The sequence below is a fragment of the Antedon mediterranea genome, chromosome 9 (assembly GCF_964355755.1).
Source record: "Antedon mediterranea chromosome 9, ecAntMedi1.1, whole genome shotgun sequence".
In the NCBI taxonomy this organism is placed as follows: Eukaryota; Metazoa; Echinodermata; class Crinoidea; order Comatulida; family Antedonidae; genus Antedon; species Antedon mediterranea.
Genome location: NC_092678.1, coordinates 15,116,641 through 15,136,741, shown reverse-complemented (window position 1 = coordinate 15,136,741; position 20,101 = coordinate 15,116,641). Strand labels below are relative to the sequence as shown.

The 20,101-nt window shown below is 34.5% G+C and overlaps 2 protein-coding genes and 1 pseudogene across 2 annotated transcripts; 1 reads left to right on the top strand and 2 right to left on the bottom strand.

Annotated features, from left to right (window-relative positions):
* The first annotated feature begins 114 nt into the window (after positions 1-114).
* On the top strand, positions 115-1,078 carry LOC140058225 (uncharacterized). The gene has a single exon (XM_072103787.1). It carries the CDS (start codon positions 263-265, stop codon positions 1,076-1,078), a length of 816 nt encoding a protein of 271 aa, XP_071959888.1. The 5' UTR covers positions 115-262.
* A 541-nt stretch (positions 1,079-1,619) lies between these two features.
* On the bottom strand, positions 1,620-6,139 carry LOC140058224 (uncharacterized; annotated as a pseudogene).
* Positions 6,140-18,559: 12,420 nt separating this feature from the next.
* On the bottom strand, positions 18,560-19,833 carry LOC140058222 (uncharacterized). The gene has a single exon (XM_072103786.1). It carries the CDS (start codon positions 19,523-19,525, stop codon positions 18,560-18,562), a length of 966 nt encoding a protein of 321 aa, XP_071959887.1. The 5' UTR covers positions 19,526-19,833.
* Between the last annotated feature and the right edge of the window lie 268 nt (positions 19,834-20,101).

The following is a 20,101-nucleotide window of genomic DNA, read 5'->3' as shown; positions in this document are numbered from 1 at the left end:
TGGTAGAAAAAGGCTACCTGTTTTTTGTAAACTTTATGACCCACGACGAAAATATTTAAAGGAAACCTTTGATAAAATAGGAGTTATTCCTGCGATTACAAGAATGAGAGAAAATTGCGATGAAATTTCTCCGCCACCATTTTCCTATTTACTAACTGATCAGGAACCATCAGTATCTTATGAAACACCACTAGGAAGTGTGCCGCTAGGCTCTTGCCTTTCCTATCAACTGGCAACAGATGCGGGAAAACAAAGAGTGACCATGTTTTTCTCTAAGGATCCTGGGCCTCTCATACTCATAACAGAATGTAAAGGTTTTCCAGATTTACCAATGGGTTGTGGACGTTATAATTTTCAGGATATGGATAAGGAGTGGTTAGGTCAGATAGCCGTTGATCTCGAAAATGCGAGAGCCATAGAAAGGCAAACTGTTTTGCAATCAAACTCTAATGAATGGAGAGAACAGAGAAAATTGCGATTGACATCGTCAAAATTTGGTAAAATCAACAGTCGTGTGAAAGGTGCTAATGTATCGTTTTATAAGGCTATATTTAATAGCAAAAATATTGGACATATCCGGTCTGTTAGCCATGGAAGTGCAAATGAAAAACCAGCATTAAAAATATATGCAACAGAGTCTGCAAAACGGGTTAATAACTTCATGGTTTACGATAGTGGACTGGTGATTAATCCAGATTTACCACACCTTGGTGCTACACCAGATGGCAAAGTATATGACCCTTCTTCTAATCCCTGCTATGGACTTGTGGAAATTAAATGCCCACTTACTAAAAAAAGCCAAACAATAGAAGATGCTATAAGCGATGGTGACTTTTATATCAATCGGGTTGATGGCAAGCTGGAGTTGAAACAAAAACATAAAATGGGTTATTATGAACAAATACAAGGGCAAATGGCGATCACAGGTTTGACCTGGTGTGATTTTGTTGTGTATTTGTCAGATTCTAGACAAATGGCAGTTTTGAGAGTTAAGTTCAATGAACAATATTGGAACAGTCTCCTTCTTAAATTAAACAAATTTTACAAGCATTCTATTCCTTATCTAAAACGAATGTAAGATGTTTGTTGAAGTAAACTATGTAAATAAAAAGTTTATATAAAATTAAAGTGTATAAAAAACATTTATTAAACCAAGTTTGTAATCAGTATTATACAGTTCGAAAGCACTATTTTTTCTTATGTATTGCATATTATATGTTATTTACAGTGTTGCATTTAAAAAAACAAGGTGAAAATTAAATATAAAGTTTTGTAATCAATATTACACAGAAAGCACCATTTTTTCTTATGTAAATTATAATGTATAAAAATAAATACTGATAAGTTTCAAGCTGAACTAAGTACACAGTACTTGGTTATTGTGCAACCAAATGATACACAATGTTATTTACAGTGTTAAATATAAAGTTTTGTAATCAATATTACAGAGAAAGCACCATTTTTTCTTATGTATTATAATGTATAAAAATGAATATACTGATAAGTTTCAAGCTGAATGATACACAATGTTATTTACAGTGTTAAATATAAAAGAACTTTCATGTTTAATATAAAAAAAACAAGGTGAAAACTAAATATAAAGTTTTGTAATCTCTCTGTATAATTATTTCTGTTGTATTGCAATACTGTATATTAATACTTAAGGGCAGTATGTACTTGCCACATTGCTAATTTGCCCTACTACTTGTCGCTGCTTCAAAATCTACATTTTCATTATCTACGTTTTCATTATCTTCATTTGTCAGGATAGGGTTCTGAAAGTTTGACAACAGACAAACAACAGTCCAAATTTGGTTTAATGTGCCAAACATTGCTACTGGAAGTGTTGATTTGAAAATCATGAACGTTTTATTTTTCCAATAGCCCTTTCAATGTGAATGCGATGTTTTGCTACAGTCTGGATTTTAATTACGTCATGTACGTTGAAGTTACCCTTCTCCCTCAGGAAAGGTGGTGAATTTAACTTTAAACCCATAGCCCTTAGTTCATCCTCAATAAGAAAACCACGATCAGCCATAACAGTGTCACCTTTATGAATTACACCGCAATTAATTTTTGCCTTTAAAACATTTAGGAACCCACTTCTATTGACGAGTTCTTTGTCACTGATTGACCCCTCAAATAATTGTGAAACAAAGATAACCCCTCCCTTAGGATCAACACCAAGAAGCCCTTTCATGGTAGTGTGGTGCTTATATTGTGAGTAGCTTTCACTTTGTTTTTGTAGAGAACTTGGGATTTGAATGAAAAGCTCTGTAGCATCTATTATAATAACTGTATTTGGATACTTCTTTAAAAATTTTGTTGGCGCATGCTTCAGTATGATATCACGATGTGGCCATATTTTAAGGGACCCAAGAGTTGTATAAAGTAGATTTACATGTGTGATTACTTTATTTGACACTGTTCCTTCGGCAATGTTGAACCGGACTGCTAGGTCGATATTTGAACACCCTGTTCGTAGTTTCATCAATGTCAGTAGTAACTCATTCCAAACAGTCATCTTGCGACTTTTCTGGCGGGTATCGTCTAGACTAGCGGTCTCGTCTTCAGTGTTCTCTAAACCAACCTCAAGCAATTGCTCCATGTTAACCCGCCTTCTTTTACAAGCTTTGGTGTTCCAATAAACAATATCATCATTGCCAAATGTTGGTATAACAAATTGAGCAAAATCAATGAAACGCTGTTTTGATGGGAACCCAGTAAAATGCATGAAAATTTTGTACTCCATTTTTTCTGTATGACACTTATAGTAGAGTTGGTTTGCTGAGAATGAGTGATGGCATTCTTCTTCTACTTCATCTTCTTCATCTTCAGTATAATCCACTTTTCTGTATTGAGTTGACTTTGAAATAATTTCTGGATTTTCAGGGAAAATGTCGCATTTTCCCTCAGAAGCGGTATCTGTTTCATCCTCTTGCTCGGCCCTGAAATCTTCACGCTTTTTAAAGGCAGACCGTACTTCATCATCCTCTGAAGATGACTCGCCAGCTGCAGGTATGGTCCAAGCAAATTTTGAAGGTGCACTATCTGGTTTTAGTCGACGTCGTCTGTTTTTTGATGTTGGGTTACAGAAATCTTGTTGATGAAAATGACTTGAGCACACCTTCGCAGATGATGTTAACGCCAAATGCTGTTTGTCTCTTTTTATGCGGTTGAACCACTTATTTCTTAGGAGATGGTTGTGTGACGGTACACTGTGATATGACAGTTCGGGATGTTCGGATGACACATTGTTGCAACCAAATGCAATACAGTAGTGTGGCATTATATAACTGAAAATAAACCAATAAAACAATGAAATATGTATAAAAGTCATCCATCATTCACAATCATATTCCTAAAAATATCTCATATCTGTAGGTCTATAATATTATAGTAGAATGGTGTTATCAAGTATTCATTACTGGCGGTAGCCCCCCCCCCCCCCCCCTCACCTACAGGAAGCATCACTAGCCACATAACAAAATGGCAGTTGTTGTCAAGCTGAAACTAATGCTAGGCCTACATCTACTAGAGATGCTCTATTTAGTCTTACTACCTAGCTAGGAGAGGCCTAGCAGCACCCTAGCTAAAGTAGTAGTAGTACAGTATGCAATAACGAATTTCCAATATTATTATTATTATTATAATAACCGATAATCCGTGCAAGGCTCGAGTACTCAAGGTACTACAGCATACAGGCCAACTACAGTATTTATTAGGGCCTAGCCAGCCTAGCTAGAGCTGGGTACAGTATATAACAAAAACGCGTCTTAATTCAATCCAAATTAAAATAAAATATGTTGAAGATTTGCCCATATAACATTAAAATTGTTAAGGGTGTTGCAAAAAAAAAAGATACTGCTATTATGTGTGTTTTAAACGTTCTTTTCTACCTACCTTTTTAACTCAACCCATCGGAATTTCCCATACAAAAACATGTGGCGAAATGGTTTGTTTACAATCTATACCCACTCGGTGAAATTTGAGTGACGTCATCGCGGTTCGCCATTTCTCTCTATTAGAGTTCGGATAATCACATTATCTTACCGTCTTTAATCTTCTTCCAATTGCTCTCTCCAGTTGCTTTAAACACGGTAGCTGTAACTATACCATCTGTCGAAGGTTCTTTAGGGTTGAATCTATTGTAAACATGAATGTTGAATTCAAGTAAATTTTCTTTTGGATGATCCAAAGTCAAATAAAAATCGTAAAACTTACGTTTTTTACTCTAGCTTTCGCTGGTCGACTTTGGATCATCCAAAAGAAAATTTACTTGAATACTATACAGTGATCCAGATGAAAGTTTTTACTAATGTACGTTGAAGTTGAAACAAAATTCATTAAATACGTTTAGTCCATTACATTACGTTTAACGAATTGAAATTATCAAACTAGTGATACAAATACACACTTTTAGAAGGCTGTATATATTATAAAAATTCAAGAGAGGCAACCTTTAGTCAACATAATACAAGTATATATTTACGTTGAAATAATTGATTAATAATATTATCCTAATGTTAACACAATAATATTTGTATCAATTGTATTTTTTTTTACCTCTCTCTAAGCATGGACTTTACGCAGCTTGTCTTACCAGCACCTTCTTTCCCAAGAAACATACATCTTGAATTCACAACTGCAATTTTACCATCTTTCAGTTCATCTTTATATATCTTAATAGCCTCTTTACCCATGGCAAATATTTCTGGAGGAACTAGCAGTTCTAATTCAAATAATTAAAAATACGCATAACATACATGTATCATTTCGGTTTTCGCATTCATGGTTTTATGTAAAACTTAATGTATGAATAACATTTGTTTTTAAAATGCAAATGTTTAAAGTTAAATCAACTTTAATTTAGATAAATTTTAATATAATCTTATTAACTTACTGTCAAAATACTCTAAAATCATGATTTGTTTTGTTTTTTCTATCTGCGTATTTTCTTCTAAAACAGATACTGCTGTTTTTCCTTCCTATGAACATAAAAGTATATCAAATATCTAGGTCATTCGCGTACTAAACAATTTCAGCCCACATTATAAGCATTACGCGTCAAATGTGTATTTGTGCGGTTCTTTTAAATTTGGTTAGAACCTATTGGTTAAAGTTGATGGTTCCAGGGTGATTCCGATTATGATGTAGCCAACTTGGAAGCTATTTTAGTATAGCCTAGACACATATGTATGTGTTTTGAATGTTTTCAAAATGTTCACTCGAAGTGGTAAACATCGAATTGGTAAGTTTACTTACATTTGTTCCTAAAATAAGATAAAATTATCAAAATTCGAAGCCATTATATTATAAAAGGATTATTAAACGTAAAAAAATACCAGTAGGCCTACCACATACGATGACTATATTTGAATCTATTCGAAAATTAATATTGTGGTAAGGATATGTTGAGTATTATGCAAGATGCAATAATATGAGATAGTTGTAATTGAAAGTATTATTCGTACTGGAATAGAAACGTTTTGAAAATTCCGCGGCGTGTTCTTCCGGTTATAATTCATTCGTGTCCTTGTTGATTATTTGGATGACATTGTTGTAATTAACATCACACCAACAAGTTAAATGTTTAAATGGGGTCAAAAGCAGACCAATTGTCTCTTATATTGTAATTTTACAGAATCATTAAAGAAATCATAATCGTGTAGTTTATGCATACATGTTAACGTAAACATTGCTTTCTCTCATGATTCTAAATTCAGCTCTTTTATAATGACATGTCCACATAAAACATAATCAATATACCAATCCCATAATAATTGTAGGATCTTGTTTAATTACTACTAAATAATTATTGCAGCAAGTAATTCTAAATAACTCAATCAATTGTAATTTGATATGAAATAAAGTGGATAAAATATATTTGCGGCACATATCATACGTACGTTATAGGTGTAATCATATAAATTATTTTCAGACTTATATTACCTTGTTTTGTGCTGTTATTGAAGCACCTTGTTTCCTGAGATAGTTTACTACTTCTAAGGTAGGTTTATTTGAACGCATGTATTCATGCAGCGGGGTGTTTCCGTCCTATAGAGAAAAAAAATATTAAGACGAAGTTTATTATTAAACGTAAACAATATCAGTACCACATACCATGAATATATTGGAATCTATTTGAAAATTAGCATTGTGGTAAGGAGATGTTGAGTGTTATGCAAGATGCAATATGAGATAGCTAGGTTGTAATTGAAAGTAGTATTCGTACTGGAATAGAAACGTTTGAACATTCCGCGGCGTGTTCTTCCAGTCATAATTCATTCATTCATTTCGAATGCATTGAGTCGGATGCCTCTCATCCTCTCCACAAAGTGATCATAGACCAACTTAATCCAAGTGGTAGATTGAGGCTCCTCAGTGTGAAAACAAATCGATTTGCTAAATCCTTTATTCCTTCCGGTATCATCCAGTACAACAGGAAGTCAAGAAGATAATTTTATCTTGTAATTTTTTAGATGTTTTTATATGAATGGTTTTATGCTATATTTGTTTTTATTGTGTTTTCTTTGTTATTATGACAAGCAATGAATTTCCTTTTTGAGGATCAATAAAAGTTATCTTATCTTATCTTATCTTATTCGTATCCTTATTGATTATTGTTATGCCAATGTTGTAAGTGACATCACACCAAAATATTACATTTTTAAATGAGGTAAAAAATAGAAAAATAAACATAATTTCACCGACGTTAGGTGTAATCATAAACTTATCTGTAGCCTCATATTACCTTATTTAGTGCTGTTACGGATGTACCTTGCTTCGTGAGATAGTCTACTACTTCTAAGATAGGTTCATTTGAACGCATGTATTCATGCAGCGGGGTGTTTCCGTCCTTTAAAGAAATTATAATCATGAAGTTTATACGAACAGTGTATTGAAACAAATAATTATAGTTAGGTAATGATAATAATACACAAAGAAATTGAAATAAAATGTTTGCTGGTGCATATGTTGTGAAAGTAGATCGAAGTATATCAATTGTCTGTGCATTCCCTTATTTTGAAATTATCTCTAGCCCATTATTACCTTATTTAGTGCTGTTACGGATGCACCTTGCTTCGTGAAATAGTCTACTACTTCTAAGATAGGTTTATTTGAACCTTCCGCCGTGGCATTCTGTAATTTGCCGTGGTGTTTCATTATTAATTTGCCGTGGTGTTTCAATACTAATTTGCCGTGGTGTTTCATTTTTAAGTTGCCGGGGTATTTTTGTTAAATTGCCGCGATGTTTTATTTTTAATTTGCCGTGATGTTTTATTTTTAATTTGCCGTGGCTTTTTTCAAATTGCCGTGGCTTTTTTTTTAAATTGCCGTGATATTTTTTGAAAGTTTCCGTGACACTTATATGCCACCGTATAATTCATTCGTATCCTTATTGATTATTTTGATGCCATTGTTGTAAGTGACATCACACCAAAACATTACATTTTTAAATGGGGTAAAAAATAGATAAAAAAAACATAATTTCGCCGACGTTAGGTGTAATCATATAACTTATATGTAGCCATATATTACCTTATTTAGTGCTGTTACGGATGCACCTTGCTTCGTGAGATAGTCTACTACTTCTAAGATAGGTTCATTTGAACGCATGTATTCATGCAGTGGAGTGTTTCCGTTCTTTCAAGAAATTATAATCAAGAAGTTTATACAAACAGTGTATTGCAGCAAATAAGTATAGTTATTATCAATTGTAATATGATATAAAATAAGTGGATAAGATATTGTTGCGGTGCAGATCATACGTACGTAATCATAATAACTTATCTGTAACCCTGTATTACCTTATTTAGTGCTGTTATTGAAGCACCTTGTTTCCTGAGATAGTTTACTACTTCTAAGGTAGGTTTATTTGAACGCATGTATTCATGCAGCGGGGTGTTTCCGTCCTATAAAGAAATTATACATACAGGTTATTGCAGAAAATCAGTTATGTTATGCAATGATAAATAATACACAAACAAATTAAAATAAAGGTTTTGCTGGCAGGTGCTTATGCTCTGAACGTAGACCGAATTATATCAATTGTCTGTTGATTCCCTAATTTTGCAATTTTACTGACAAAAGAAATCATAATCGTGTAGTTTTTACATACAGATTAATGTGAACATTGCTTCCAGTCATCATTCTAAATTCAACCATTAATTTTATAATGACATGTCCACATAAAACATAGTTAAATTGATAATTCATTCAATAAATTATCTCTATCCTTATACCTTATGCTATGTGATATGAAGATGTAATATTACATAATAATGAAGACGTACGTAAGGCAACACTTAGTGGAGCACTGTGGCGCAGTGGTTAGAGCATTGGACTTGCAATCAAGAGGTTGCCGATTCAAGCTCGGCCCGCGATTTTTTTTTCGTATATAAGTTGGGGACCCATGTGAAAGATAGGCAAACTATTTCCAAAATATAACTAAACCTAACCCTCCAAATAATCTCTCTCACTATAAAGTAAAAGAAGTAGCTCATGGGAGTCGAACCCCATACATCGACATATAAAGTCCACAGTCTTATCCACTCGACTACACAGACGGCTCGACAGAAATCGTTTCCATTAGCGAATTGTAGTTAGCTCAATTCTTTTGTCACACCTTATGTTTATTTTGTGACGTTTCACGAGGGTCCTCAACTTATGTACGAAAAGAAATATCGTGGTCACTGCGGTGTTGAGTCCTTGAGCAAGATTCTTTATCCACATTGTTCCTCCCCACCAAGGTGATAGAAATGGGTACCGGTATGTTAAAAGTACTGGGAAGGTAAATCAGACTCGTTTGTGCGGGAGGAGTGGCGTACCCCGCAAACATACACACTTAGTGGAGCCTGGACCAAACGCTAAGGAAATGGAGACGGGCACTAAGGCCGTTAGCATTAGCTTAGGTTTCGACGTTACTACTTTACTTACGTATAGCACTTTTCTCTAAAGTTCATTATAAATCATACATACTTATTTTATACAATAAAGAATTAAATTAAACAAAGGATGCGGATAATTAAAAAAATATATATTTAGATTTCCTATTTAGATATTTAATATCGGTACCACGAACGTTAGTGGTGTCCAACTGTATTTGCTTGCTGTAACCACTCTTGAGCAGGTATATAGTTATGAACAACACCATACTCGTGATCTGAGGTGTGTTTGAGTCCCACCCGATATTTAAACAATGTTAGATCACGGGAATATAGGCACACTCTTATGTACTTTACCTTATTCTGTAATGTTGGAGACACACCAAGTTTAATAAGATTAGTCACTATTCCTAACGTAGGTTTAACATATCTACCACTTAGATGTACATGTAGAGCATTGCTTCCTTCCTAAACAAATAAAAAATGTTATATTTTTAATAAATAAATATTTCTCTTCGATTGATTATGCAACATGGATAACTAAATCAAATTAATTGTAAGGAGCTAAATGTATTATACCAAGAGCAGTTGCAACGTGTTAATAATAATTAAACAACATAGTACAATAGTACATTACCTTCTTACATTTGAAGGTAATAATAGGATGAACAAAAACAACCAGTATGCTTTATTTCAATTTACATTTTTATGACGAATTACCTCTTTTGTTAATGTGGGGGATACACCATTGGTTATCATACAAAACAATATCTCTAATTCCACATCACGACGACTCAGATAAATATTGATCGGTGTGTTTCCTGCCTGTGAAGAAGTCATAAACATCAAATATAATGAGTCTTATAAATAACTTTGGGGTTGGGTCAACCGGCTCCGCTACAGTGATTAAGTTCACTTAGGTTGACCATTTTGTTATTTATATATTGAAATAGACAGAATAAATAATGAAATGAAATACTGTTATAATGTAACAACTGAAAACATGAATACACATACTCCATTATTAGGAATGGTGAAATGCAGTAAGAAAGTCAGAAAGTTTTAGATCACTTGATAGTTTGATCATTTATAAAGAAATGGGAACCGGTAACTTTGAAATGATTGAAAAATCAAAATTTGCCGAATATAAGCGACTCTTGAACAACTACAACACCAGGATTGGAGTAAAGCTGGCTTATTACAACGTATTCATAAGCTCGCGAGGCATTGCATCTTTCATTGGCTCAGTTAATTAAAATGGTTCCAGCAAATCGGAAAGTGGTTCAAAAGATGATCAACAATAGTGATAAGAGATGTATTTGAAAAGGAGATGGTGAGGATGATGATACAATTAATAATTGAAAAGTTGAAAATCTAGATTGTTAGATATATTTAAAACAGAAAACACATCATCATAATATCAAAAAACATCAGATCAAATTTGCTGCTCATGGCGTGAGACAACCACATTACATCCAGACGAAACAGCTACTGTTTAATAGTTGATAAAAAAAAACTTTAATTAGAACTGCAGTTTCACATTAATTTAGATTTGTCTGACACACAGCTAGATAATCCAGAGGTAGGAATCGGGTGGTTGAGAGATTCCAGGTTGTACAATGATGTATGGCCGTTTGGGCACCATCCATTTTTGGTGATTGGCTACCATATCTATATATAAATTATGGTTAATTCTGACATAGGCGAGCACAATGCAAAAACTTCTCTACAAATCTCCGCCTTGGATACCTACCTTATCTATCCGAGATGTACCGCGAAACGTAGATTTGATAACATTAGTGTGCACGCCGACGCTATTGTTCCATATTTATATTGTAATATAACGTTTGGGTTGTTGAGGTACTAATGAAAGACTCTTACTCGCTTGACTGTCATAACACTATATTGTTTATTCAGTATAATACTTCAGTACAATATACAACTATAAGTATACATAAGGAACGGACGGTCAATGATGCTGTCGGTGAGGTGTGAAGTGTGTAGGTCTGCTGTGAGGTGTGTGCTCCGTGAGGTGGCTGTAAGGTGTGTGCTCCGTGAGGTGGCTGTAAGGTGTGTGCTCCGTGAGGTGGCTGTAAGGTGTGTCTGGGCCCTTCTGAAACTTGGGAGTATATTGGCTCAGTTCATTTGCATAATGTCATTACATCATCTGTGAGGGTAACGATTGGTCCTAAGTTGATCCAGGGGTGTTTAAGTGGGAGTGATTAACGGTATAATAAGGTATTTCTGTGATGGATGACACTGTCAAATCTGTACTTAAATAGTGTCCATCACTCCTGGTTTAACGATGGGAAAGGTCACAAAATTAAGCTAAGTGTTTTCTTTAGGGATTCTATTATAAACTAAATGGTCATTAAAACATCTGGACAAACTCTCCTTTGGACTTTCTGGGTCAAGTTTGTGAACCTATTTAAATTCCGATACAAAGGTCAATTTCTTAAATATAAAAGTATATCTTTATATCACATCCCTCTGTTTCCCTTTTTTTTTTTCTAATCTATTTAACATATAAAAATGGTTATAATAGTGGCATGCAAAATTAAAGTTATATAAAAGAAAAAAAACATTATTATACATATAAGCAAAAATTGAGTTAGCCAAAACCATTGACTCTGAAGTGTAACCTTATCACTTTCACTCTCTCTCTTCTCTCTCTTAAAAAAATGAAATTAAAAATGAATTTCGTATAAAAATTCCGGAATTTATATAAAATTTGAAACAAAAAATGTATATAAAAAAAACAAAAGTGTTCTTCAAGATCGACATAATTGTGGGTCCGTTGCTTTGGAGGCATGCTACACTCGGATTACCGAAATATAAACATCACAACGGTTGGGTTTCCCTAAAAAACATCGGTCAAGAAGTCGACTCTCGTTAATTATTTGAAATAGAAAAAAAATTTATAAAGGATAAATTGAAATCAATCATATAATAATCGATAATAATGGGATGTAGTCCACAGTGTGCCGTCGTCCAATATGTAGGTAGCAGTGTAAGGCATCTCATTCAAATATACCATACCGCAATTCAAGCATTGGTATTTCTTGTTTATTTGTTGGCAATTTTTGTGAAACAATGTTCCGCAGCATTTGTTGATTGTACAATCAGTATGAAAGTTTTTAATTTCGGGGTTACATTGACAAATTTGGCAGGGGTATCTTGGTATTTATTTTCCAGGTACTGCATGTTACGAATGTGCGAATATAGTTTTTTCTTATATTTAGTTACAACATATCCAAATGGTGAGTGTTCGCTAGGTTTTAATTCGTCTTGGGGTATGATGCCTGTTTGTTGTCGGACTCTTGAAAAAAATGTTGTGCATTGTGGGGCTTTGATGTCTTTTGTAATTGCTAAGAGCAGGAGGGTCATAGAATAAATATGTTGTCTGTGAAATTCATGTGTGTTTGGTATACAAGTGGCGATGCCGTCTAGATTAATGGAAAGGTCGATTGTGGAAAAGTCAAGTAGGGCTGGTTCACTCTTATGCTTCCAAATGTAGTCTATAATGGGGGAGGACATTTTGTCGAAACAACATAAATAACTGCCAATGTGTAAAAGGGTATTTAATTTGAGGTTTGTCAGTTGGTCTGCTGGACGGATGTCGCAAAGGAATAATAAAACTCTTTTCAAGGAATCTAAAGTAAATGGCATCATTTTGGTAATATGGAGAATTACGTTTTGTTCGCTTTGGTAAAGGATTATCTTCTTTATAAGGGCACATTCTGTGGACAGGGGCGTCATTTGAATTTTGTGTTTTAAGCATAACTGTGTAACGTCAAGCTTTTCGGATTCCATTTTAGGGGGAAATTTGGAATTGACTAAAATTAAGATAAATAAAATTAAAATGTATTTAAAATAAACAATATTAAACTAAATAAACGATATAAACTCAAACAATAAAATTTCAAGTTCAACTATTATAACAATCTCACAAAAGTAAATTAACTTATAATTCGACAGTAAATACTGTATATTTGATACGCTCGTGCGACTTATTTATAGTCTGCCCATCCGGTTGTTTATATATATAGCTCGTAATTGGCTCTACTCCTCCCTCGAGCGTTAATCAAACGTCAATTGGTCAAATTTAAAGAACTTAAAGAATATGTACAATGAATATATATCAAATAGCGCGACAACTTATCGCGTTCTAATGGCCTTCAAATATAAATCAATCAAATCAAAACGTAAAATTCAAGAAACTGTGGCTGATTAGCCTAAAATCAAATATCAAACTTAATCACTTAAAACTTTAAAAGAAACGAATGTATGTGTCCCGTTGACACAAACTTATCCACAATATATCGTTATCGTCACAACTTTATCGATTTAAGCATTTATATTTACAGGTAATTACGATTTCAATCAATCGACAAATTCGACTTTTGTACTCAATGTCAACAAAATTACAATTAAGAGTACTAAGAAAATCTCCTGTTCTTGTATATCAATTAATTAATGCTTGAGATTAACGACTCAAAGGTTAAACAAAATATTTGTTACAAAATGATTGTCGTTCCTTTTAATATCTCAATATATCGATCATTCAAAATTCAAAATTAATCTTTATCAAACTCGTTACAAAATCAATACTTAAACATAAATTCAATTCTCTTTTAACTGAAATCACATCATTACTAAACAAATCTCATCAAATACGTAGACTATGCTATCAATAATTTAGCAAATGTCGTAATTTAAAAATAATCCTGCAAAAAAAATTAAATCAGTAACTTGTTGCATTATACAAACGTTTTATGAATCGTTTTGGCGATCCACTTATCGGTATCTGTTTATCATTAATGATCTCTTTAATCAATTTATCTGTATCGTTATATCTGTCAATATTCCACCAAAATTTGCGATCATTAGATTCGTGTTTTGTTTTATCAGTGTTGCGTTTGACTGAAGTCGGTTTAGAATACGAAACTAAAACTTGGAAATGTCCTGCTTTAAATCTACCTCGGTTTAATGTCATATTTGAATCATTAGGTGCTGTCATAATTAGATTAGTTTGTTCCTTTATTTGTTCTTCTTTCATTTGGAATGGGGCTGCTAATCCCATGTTATTCTCTACACAGTCAATGTAAGGTTGCAAGTTAAGGGGTTCTATCTTAGTTGGATGTGTAAGGGTATCTGTATGCAATTGGGTGGGTGTCCTATCATGTTCGTCTACAAATTCAACATTGGTTTCGTCATTTACTACATTAATGGTGTTTTGGATTTTATCGTTATTATCATCGGTGGGTTCATTCAACAATTGTTTAAGTTTTTGGAGATGTGTAAAATTTTTGCGTTCTTTAGGCGTTCTCATAAAACAGGGTTTCAGTCTGTTATAATTGAATACGTCGCGAAGTATTTCTCCTTTAATCGTTGCTAGGATGTAGTGTGTTCTGTCTAGTACTTCATGAATCACTAATGGTCCGACCCATTCTGCGGCGATTTTCTTTGAATTTGCTGTTAGTGATGATGATGTTGGCTTGTATAAATATACGAGTTGTCCTACTGAGTAAATTGGACTTTTTTCTAAGCGTTGGGAAATCTTTGAGTTTTGGACGTTTTGTTGTGTTCGCTGTAATTGTAGCATTGTCTGTGAAATGTTTTGAAATTTCTTCTTGAGATGTTCAAAGTATTCTTCATAGGAATGAGACAATCCTGAAATAGGGTTAAATGCTAATGAGGTCAAACTTGGAGGTTGGCGGCCAAAAACTAATTCGTAAGGGGAGTGGTTTCCCAGATGTGGGGATGAAAACGAGTTATAAGCATAACATGTTGTTGATACAAATCTAACCCAATCTGTTCCGAATTGGTTAAGGTTGACCTTTAACAGGTCCGATACGGTGCGGATATGACGTTCAACTTGTAAACTACCGTGATTGTGGACGCTGATGATTTTCCTATCAATATTAAGGGTGTTACATAATAGTGTTAATAATTTTCCTGTAAGGGAGGTTGCTGCATCTGAAATAAGACGAGATGGGGGTCCAAAAATACTGATGACCTTTTGAATTAGTGCTTCACAAATTGTTTCGGCATCAATGGATTTCAAAGGTACACAAATAAAAAATCTAGTTATCTCATCACATACTACCATAATATGTTTAAAACCTGAAGGTGAAGTTGGCATACTCTTAAAATCTAGACTGAGTGTATGAAAGGGACGGTAAGTTGCTGGTACTCGATCGTGTAAAGGACGTAATTTATCGGTTTTGGGACGAAATTGTTGACATCTAAGACACGCTTGGGTATAATTGTTGACTTTCTCGAACATAAGGGGCATGTAAAATAATTTCCTAATAGTAAGGTAAGTACGCATCGTACCTTGGTGGCTACTTAACAAATTGTCGTGATACTGAGAAATAACAGTCTCTGCTAAGTTTTCAGGAACAGCTAATTGCAATACAAATTCTCCACCTTTATCTTGGAAAAATAAACGGAATAGTAAACCGTTGCACAATATGTACTGCTCTGACTTATTCTGAACTGCACGAGCTGCTTTCTTATCAGCTGGAAGGATATCATGAACTAAATAATCATAAACTGGCTTAAAAAATGGTGAAGTTTCTTGTTCAACACGTAATTGTTTAACATCTATTGGGAGGTTATAATCTCTAATTATCTTTCTTTGAATAACATCCATTAATCTATCTAAGTCTTGTTGTTTTGGGATGTGTGCTGACTTAAATTCAGTTATGTTTGGTACTAGTGGTTTGGGCGATGTATACAATTCAACTGGTACGTTTCGATGTGTAGTATCTTTGTTTTGCTTACTTTTGTCTACTAGTCGTTCCTCTGGAGGTTGTCGAATGTTTACATTACGTATTGGGGGTGGTGTTACGATAGGTGGCGTTATGATAGGCGGTGATCGATGTGCGTTTGTTTGTTGTCTCGTGATTATCTGTGGTGTAGCGGTAGGTTGAGGTGTAGGTCGCGTGTTTGGTGTCACTGGATTTTGATTAATGACAGGCGTTTGTTTGGGTTTGGGTTTATGTAGGTCAGGTATATTTATTCCCATTTTCTTGGCGTATGACCTTGTTACTGGTCTGCTAGTAAATGTGTTTGTAATCGGGTTAAGAGATTCAGTCTCTGTAATATTAAATGCAATGGGTACAACTTGATCGATTTCGGAATCGTCATCACGAGGGGCTCGGGAGAGAAAATCTGCTAAAACTAATTCAGTTCCTTTCTTATAACCAATTTGGAAAATGTATCCGGACAATCGTAATATTAGTTTCTGTAAACGGGGTGTACATGGCTGATCTTTTGAATTCCAAATTTGTACAATTGCTGAGTGGTCTACGAATGCATCAAATTCGCAACCCTTTAGTAAATGTCGAAATGCTGAAACGTTAATGTAAAGTCCAAATAACTCTAATTCTGTGACGCTATATCGTTGACAGGCTTGTGGTAAGATTTTGGAATAATAACCTATTATGTGTTCTTTACCGTTTACTGTTTGTGTTAAATATGAACCTGTTGCGGTTCTTGAAGTGTCGCTATATAGCGTAAATCTACCTTCTTTTCTAGGCATTTGAAGAGTTGGTGGTTTAACCATTAATTGTTTAATTTCGTCAAATGCTTTCTGGTGTTCAGTAGACCAACAAAATTTTCGGCGTTTGCTTGCGAGTGTGTGTAACGGACGTAAAATTGATTGTATTTGAGGGAAAAAATGGGATACATAATTTACTGCACCAATAAATCGTTTAGTTTCTTTATGGGTTCGTGGGACTGGCAAATTTCGGATAGCTGCACACCTGTCGCCTAATGGTGTGATACATGCGTGTCCTGAAGAATTAATCAGGATGGTGTGTCCCATATATTGCACTTTATTCTTGAATAACTTACATTTCTTTGGACAAATTCTAAAACCATTTAATTGTAGGGCTTGTAAAACGGAAACAAGGTGCTGCTTATGAGCAAATTTGTCTTGGCTAAATAAAATAATATCATCATGATGGGCGATACAGAATTCTCTAGAATTTGGGATTTCATTTAAAATTTCGTCAATCTTTGCTTGAAATATACCTGGCGAAACGTTTAATCCTTGTGCTAATCTCTTATAATAATAATGTTTTCCACCATGATATGAAGCTATACCTGTGTATTGTTGGGCATGTTCGGCTAATGGTACACAGTGGAACGCTGATTTCAAATCAATTACGCTAAGAATCTGTGAATTAGCGTTACCTATTGTTTTCAGAGTTTCGGCTAATAATGGGAATGGGTGATTAATACGTTTTATCCTGGAATTTAGATAGCGAAAGTCTGTGACAACTCTTTTATCTTTTGAATTTTTCTTTGAAACAAGAAGGACAGGGGAAGTATACGATTGGTGTCCTACTGCTAAGATTCCTAGTTTGACTAATTTGTTCAATTCGGCCTCAATAACATGTTTATCTTTGTCTGTCGCGAAGTATGGTCGAATAAAAAATGGTTCATCGTTAGAGAGGCGTATGTCAGCTTTGAAGTTTGGGCAGCTAGATAGTTCACCATAAAGTGAAAATGCGTTTCTGTTTTGTTGTAATGTTATATACAAATCTTCTTTTTCTCTATGTGTTAAAACGCTGTCTTTTAAATCAACTTGTTTTCTAATTATTTCTTCCTCGGTTAAAGTTAGCAATGGGTCTGTACGTTCTAAATGTGGGTACTTGTTTGCGTTGTCATTGGTCAACTTTATTCTATCAATTGGTAGGTCGTTAGTAACTGTTACAAGGTTGGTTAAGTGAAGGCTCGCGATAGGTTGATGTGTATTTAGAGATACGTTTCTGTTTGTGTTGTTAGTGATATCAATGTTGGTTTCTCCTCTGTGTAATTTTACTAACATATCTGATGGACAAAGTTTTGAAATATGGGTGGTTGCATGTAGAACAACATCAGAATTGCGTACAAAGGCGGGAACCCTTCCTTTTAATTTAACTGTTGCTGTTTAACAAGGTTGGTTAAGTGAAGGCTCGCGATAGGTTGATGTGTATTTAGAGATACGTTTCTGTTTGTGTTGTTAGTGATATCAATGTTGGTTTCTCCTCTGTGTAATTTTACTAACATATCTGATGGACAAAGTTTTGAAATATGGGTGGTTGCATGTAGAACAACATCAGAATTGCGTACAAAGGCGGGAACCCTTCCTTTTAATTTAACTGTTTTAGTATCACCGGGTTTAAGAAAAATCTTGTGTACAGGACGAAAGCTAAAAATCTTTGGTCTAATGCGAAATGTGTTTTCCTTAAAATTTAAAGTACCGTCGAGTTCAGACAATGTTTCGGTTCCAAGTATCAGGTCAATACCTGTCAAATTTTTAACGATTAATGCTGAAATTTTAAATTTGTGTCCTTGGATAAATAATTCGAATTGCACTAAGTGGTTGGCATATAAGAAGTCACCGTTACCTAATCGAAATTTAGTTGTGTTTACTTTAACTGGCTTTAAACGCGATAAATAAAGTGAGGAATTAACGTACGATTGTGAGATTATAGTTCTAGTTGAACCACTGTCAAATAAAGTTAAAACATTTCTACCATCTGGTAAATTTCCTTTAACGTAATTTCTGTCGTTAAGTAACAAATCAATATTATCTGAATTCCCTAAGTATTTTGCCTTAAAATTGTCGTATTTAGTATGGGGGGCCAGATTATAGGCGGCATCTAGTCCCCTTTCTAAAAATCCTGCTGGTGGCTAGGGTAGTAATTGTTTGACTGTTGGTATGGGTATGGCGGGGGATAGTTTCCGTAAGAGCGGTTTTGTTGTCGGCAGTGCCTTGCTATGTGGCCTGGTTTCCCGCAGTAATAACAGGTTGGGGGAGGTTGTCTATATCTTGGGGTCGGTGGGGTCTGGAATCGGGGTTTGTATGGGCTTGGGCTTCGGTTTCGTCTTGGGATATAATTTCGGGTGGGGGAACGTGAGCGTCGAGTATCATCATTAAGGGATCGTTTTGTTGTGGCCATGTCTAACTTGAGAGAATTTATCTCATGTTGGAGCGATTCGAGACTATTAGGCCTATCTGTTTCCTTATTGATATTGAATGAAACTTCCCGTGTGGCATCATCTACGGAAAGGTCAAGGTAATTTTGTGTGCTATTTACAATATTTTCAATAGTGGCATCGATTGGGGTGGACATGGCTACAGCTGCTCTACATTTTGGTGGAAGGGTCGAAATAAATTTATTCTTTATCTGCTGGTCAGCGTATCCAATTCTGTCTGCGGCTTGTTTGATTTTGGTTAAGTGCTTTTCGGCGTTGTCGCCAGTGGTGTATGTAATTGAATCGTATTCTCTTATGTGCGCATAGATTGATTTGTTTTTACTAAACCTGTTGATGAATTGGGTTTTTAAGGATTCTAGTGAATCGAACTGCTTTCCCTCAATCCAGAGTCTAGCTTGGCCCTGAAGGCTACGTTTAAAAATACTTATTACATTAATTAATTGGGCATTGTTTACAGGGTTTTCTAAAGTGTGGGCCTCAAGGTAGTCGGTAAACGATAAGTAGTGTGCACTACATTGGTCGTGATCGGTTATGGAACCGTCATATCTTTTGGGAAGGAAATCGGTTTGTCTTAGGTGGGGCACGGGGTGAGGATTGACGGGCTCATTTAAAATTACTTCGTTATCAACAACGTCGACCATACTTTATAATATTAATTATTAATCAAATATCAAAAACAATTTAGTGTATATATATGTAAACTCTCACTTTTTCAATCAAGGTTACAAATCAAAATTCAAAATGGTTTCGACTTACCCCAAATGCTTCGGATCCAATTAAAATGAATTAAAGGAATGCAAAAGTGTTCAATATTGTTTAAATGTTCAAACAACGAATTAAAGAAATGTTAAAGGTGCTCATCAATGTTCAAATTTTCAAACAACGAATTAAAAAAAATGCGAAAGGTGTTCATCAATGTTCAAAAAAGTAAATGTTAAAAAAAACGATCGAAAAAAAAACTGCGTGAAGTTGAAAGTGTCCAAACGAAACAGTTCTTGTCCGCTTGCTTCTGTTTTGATTCTGCTTGGGTCTTCCTCGATTATCTTCTTTGTCTTTATCCAATGGTTATAATTTGATAAAATTTCTGCTTGTCTCGATCTCATTCAAATATAATTTCAGCTCGTCTTTTGTGTCTTCCTCGATTATCTTCTTTGTCTTTATCCAATGGTAATAATTTGATAAAATTTCTGCTTGTCTCGATCTCATTCAAATATAAT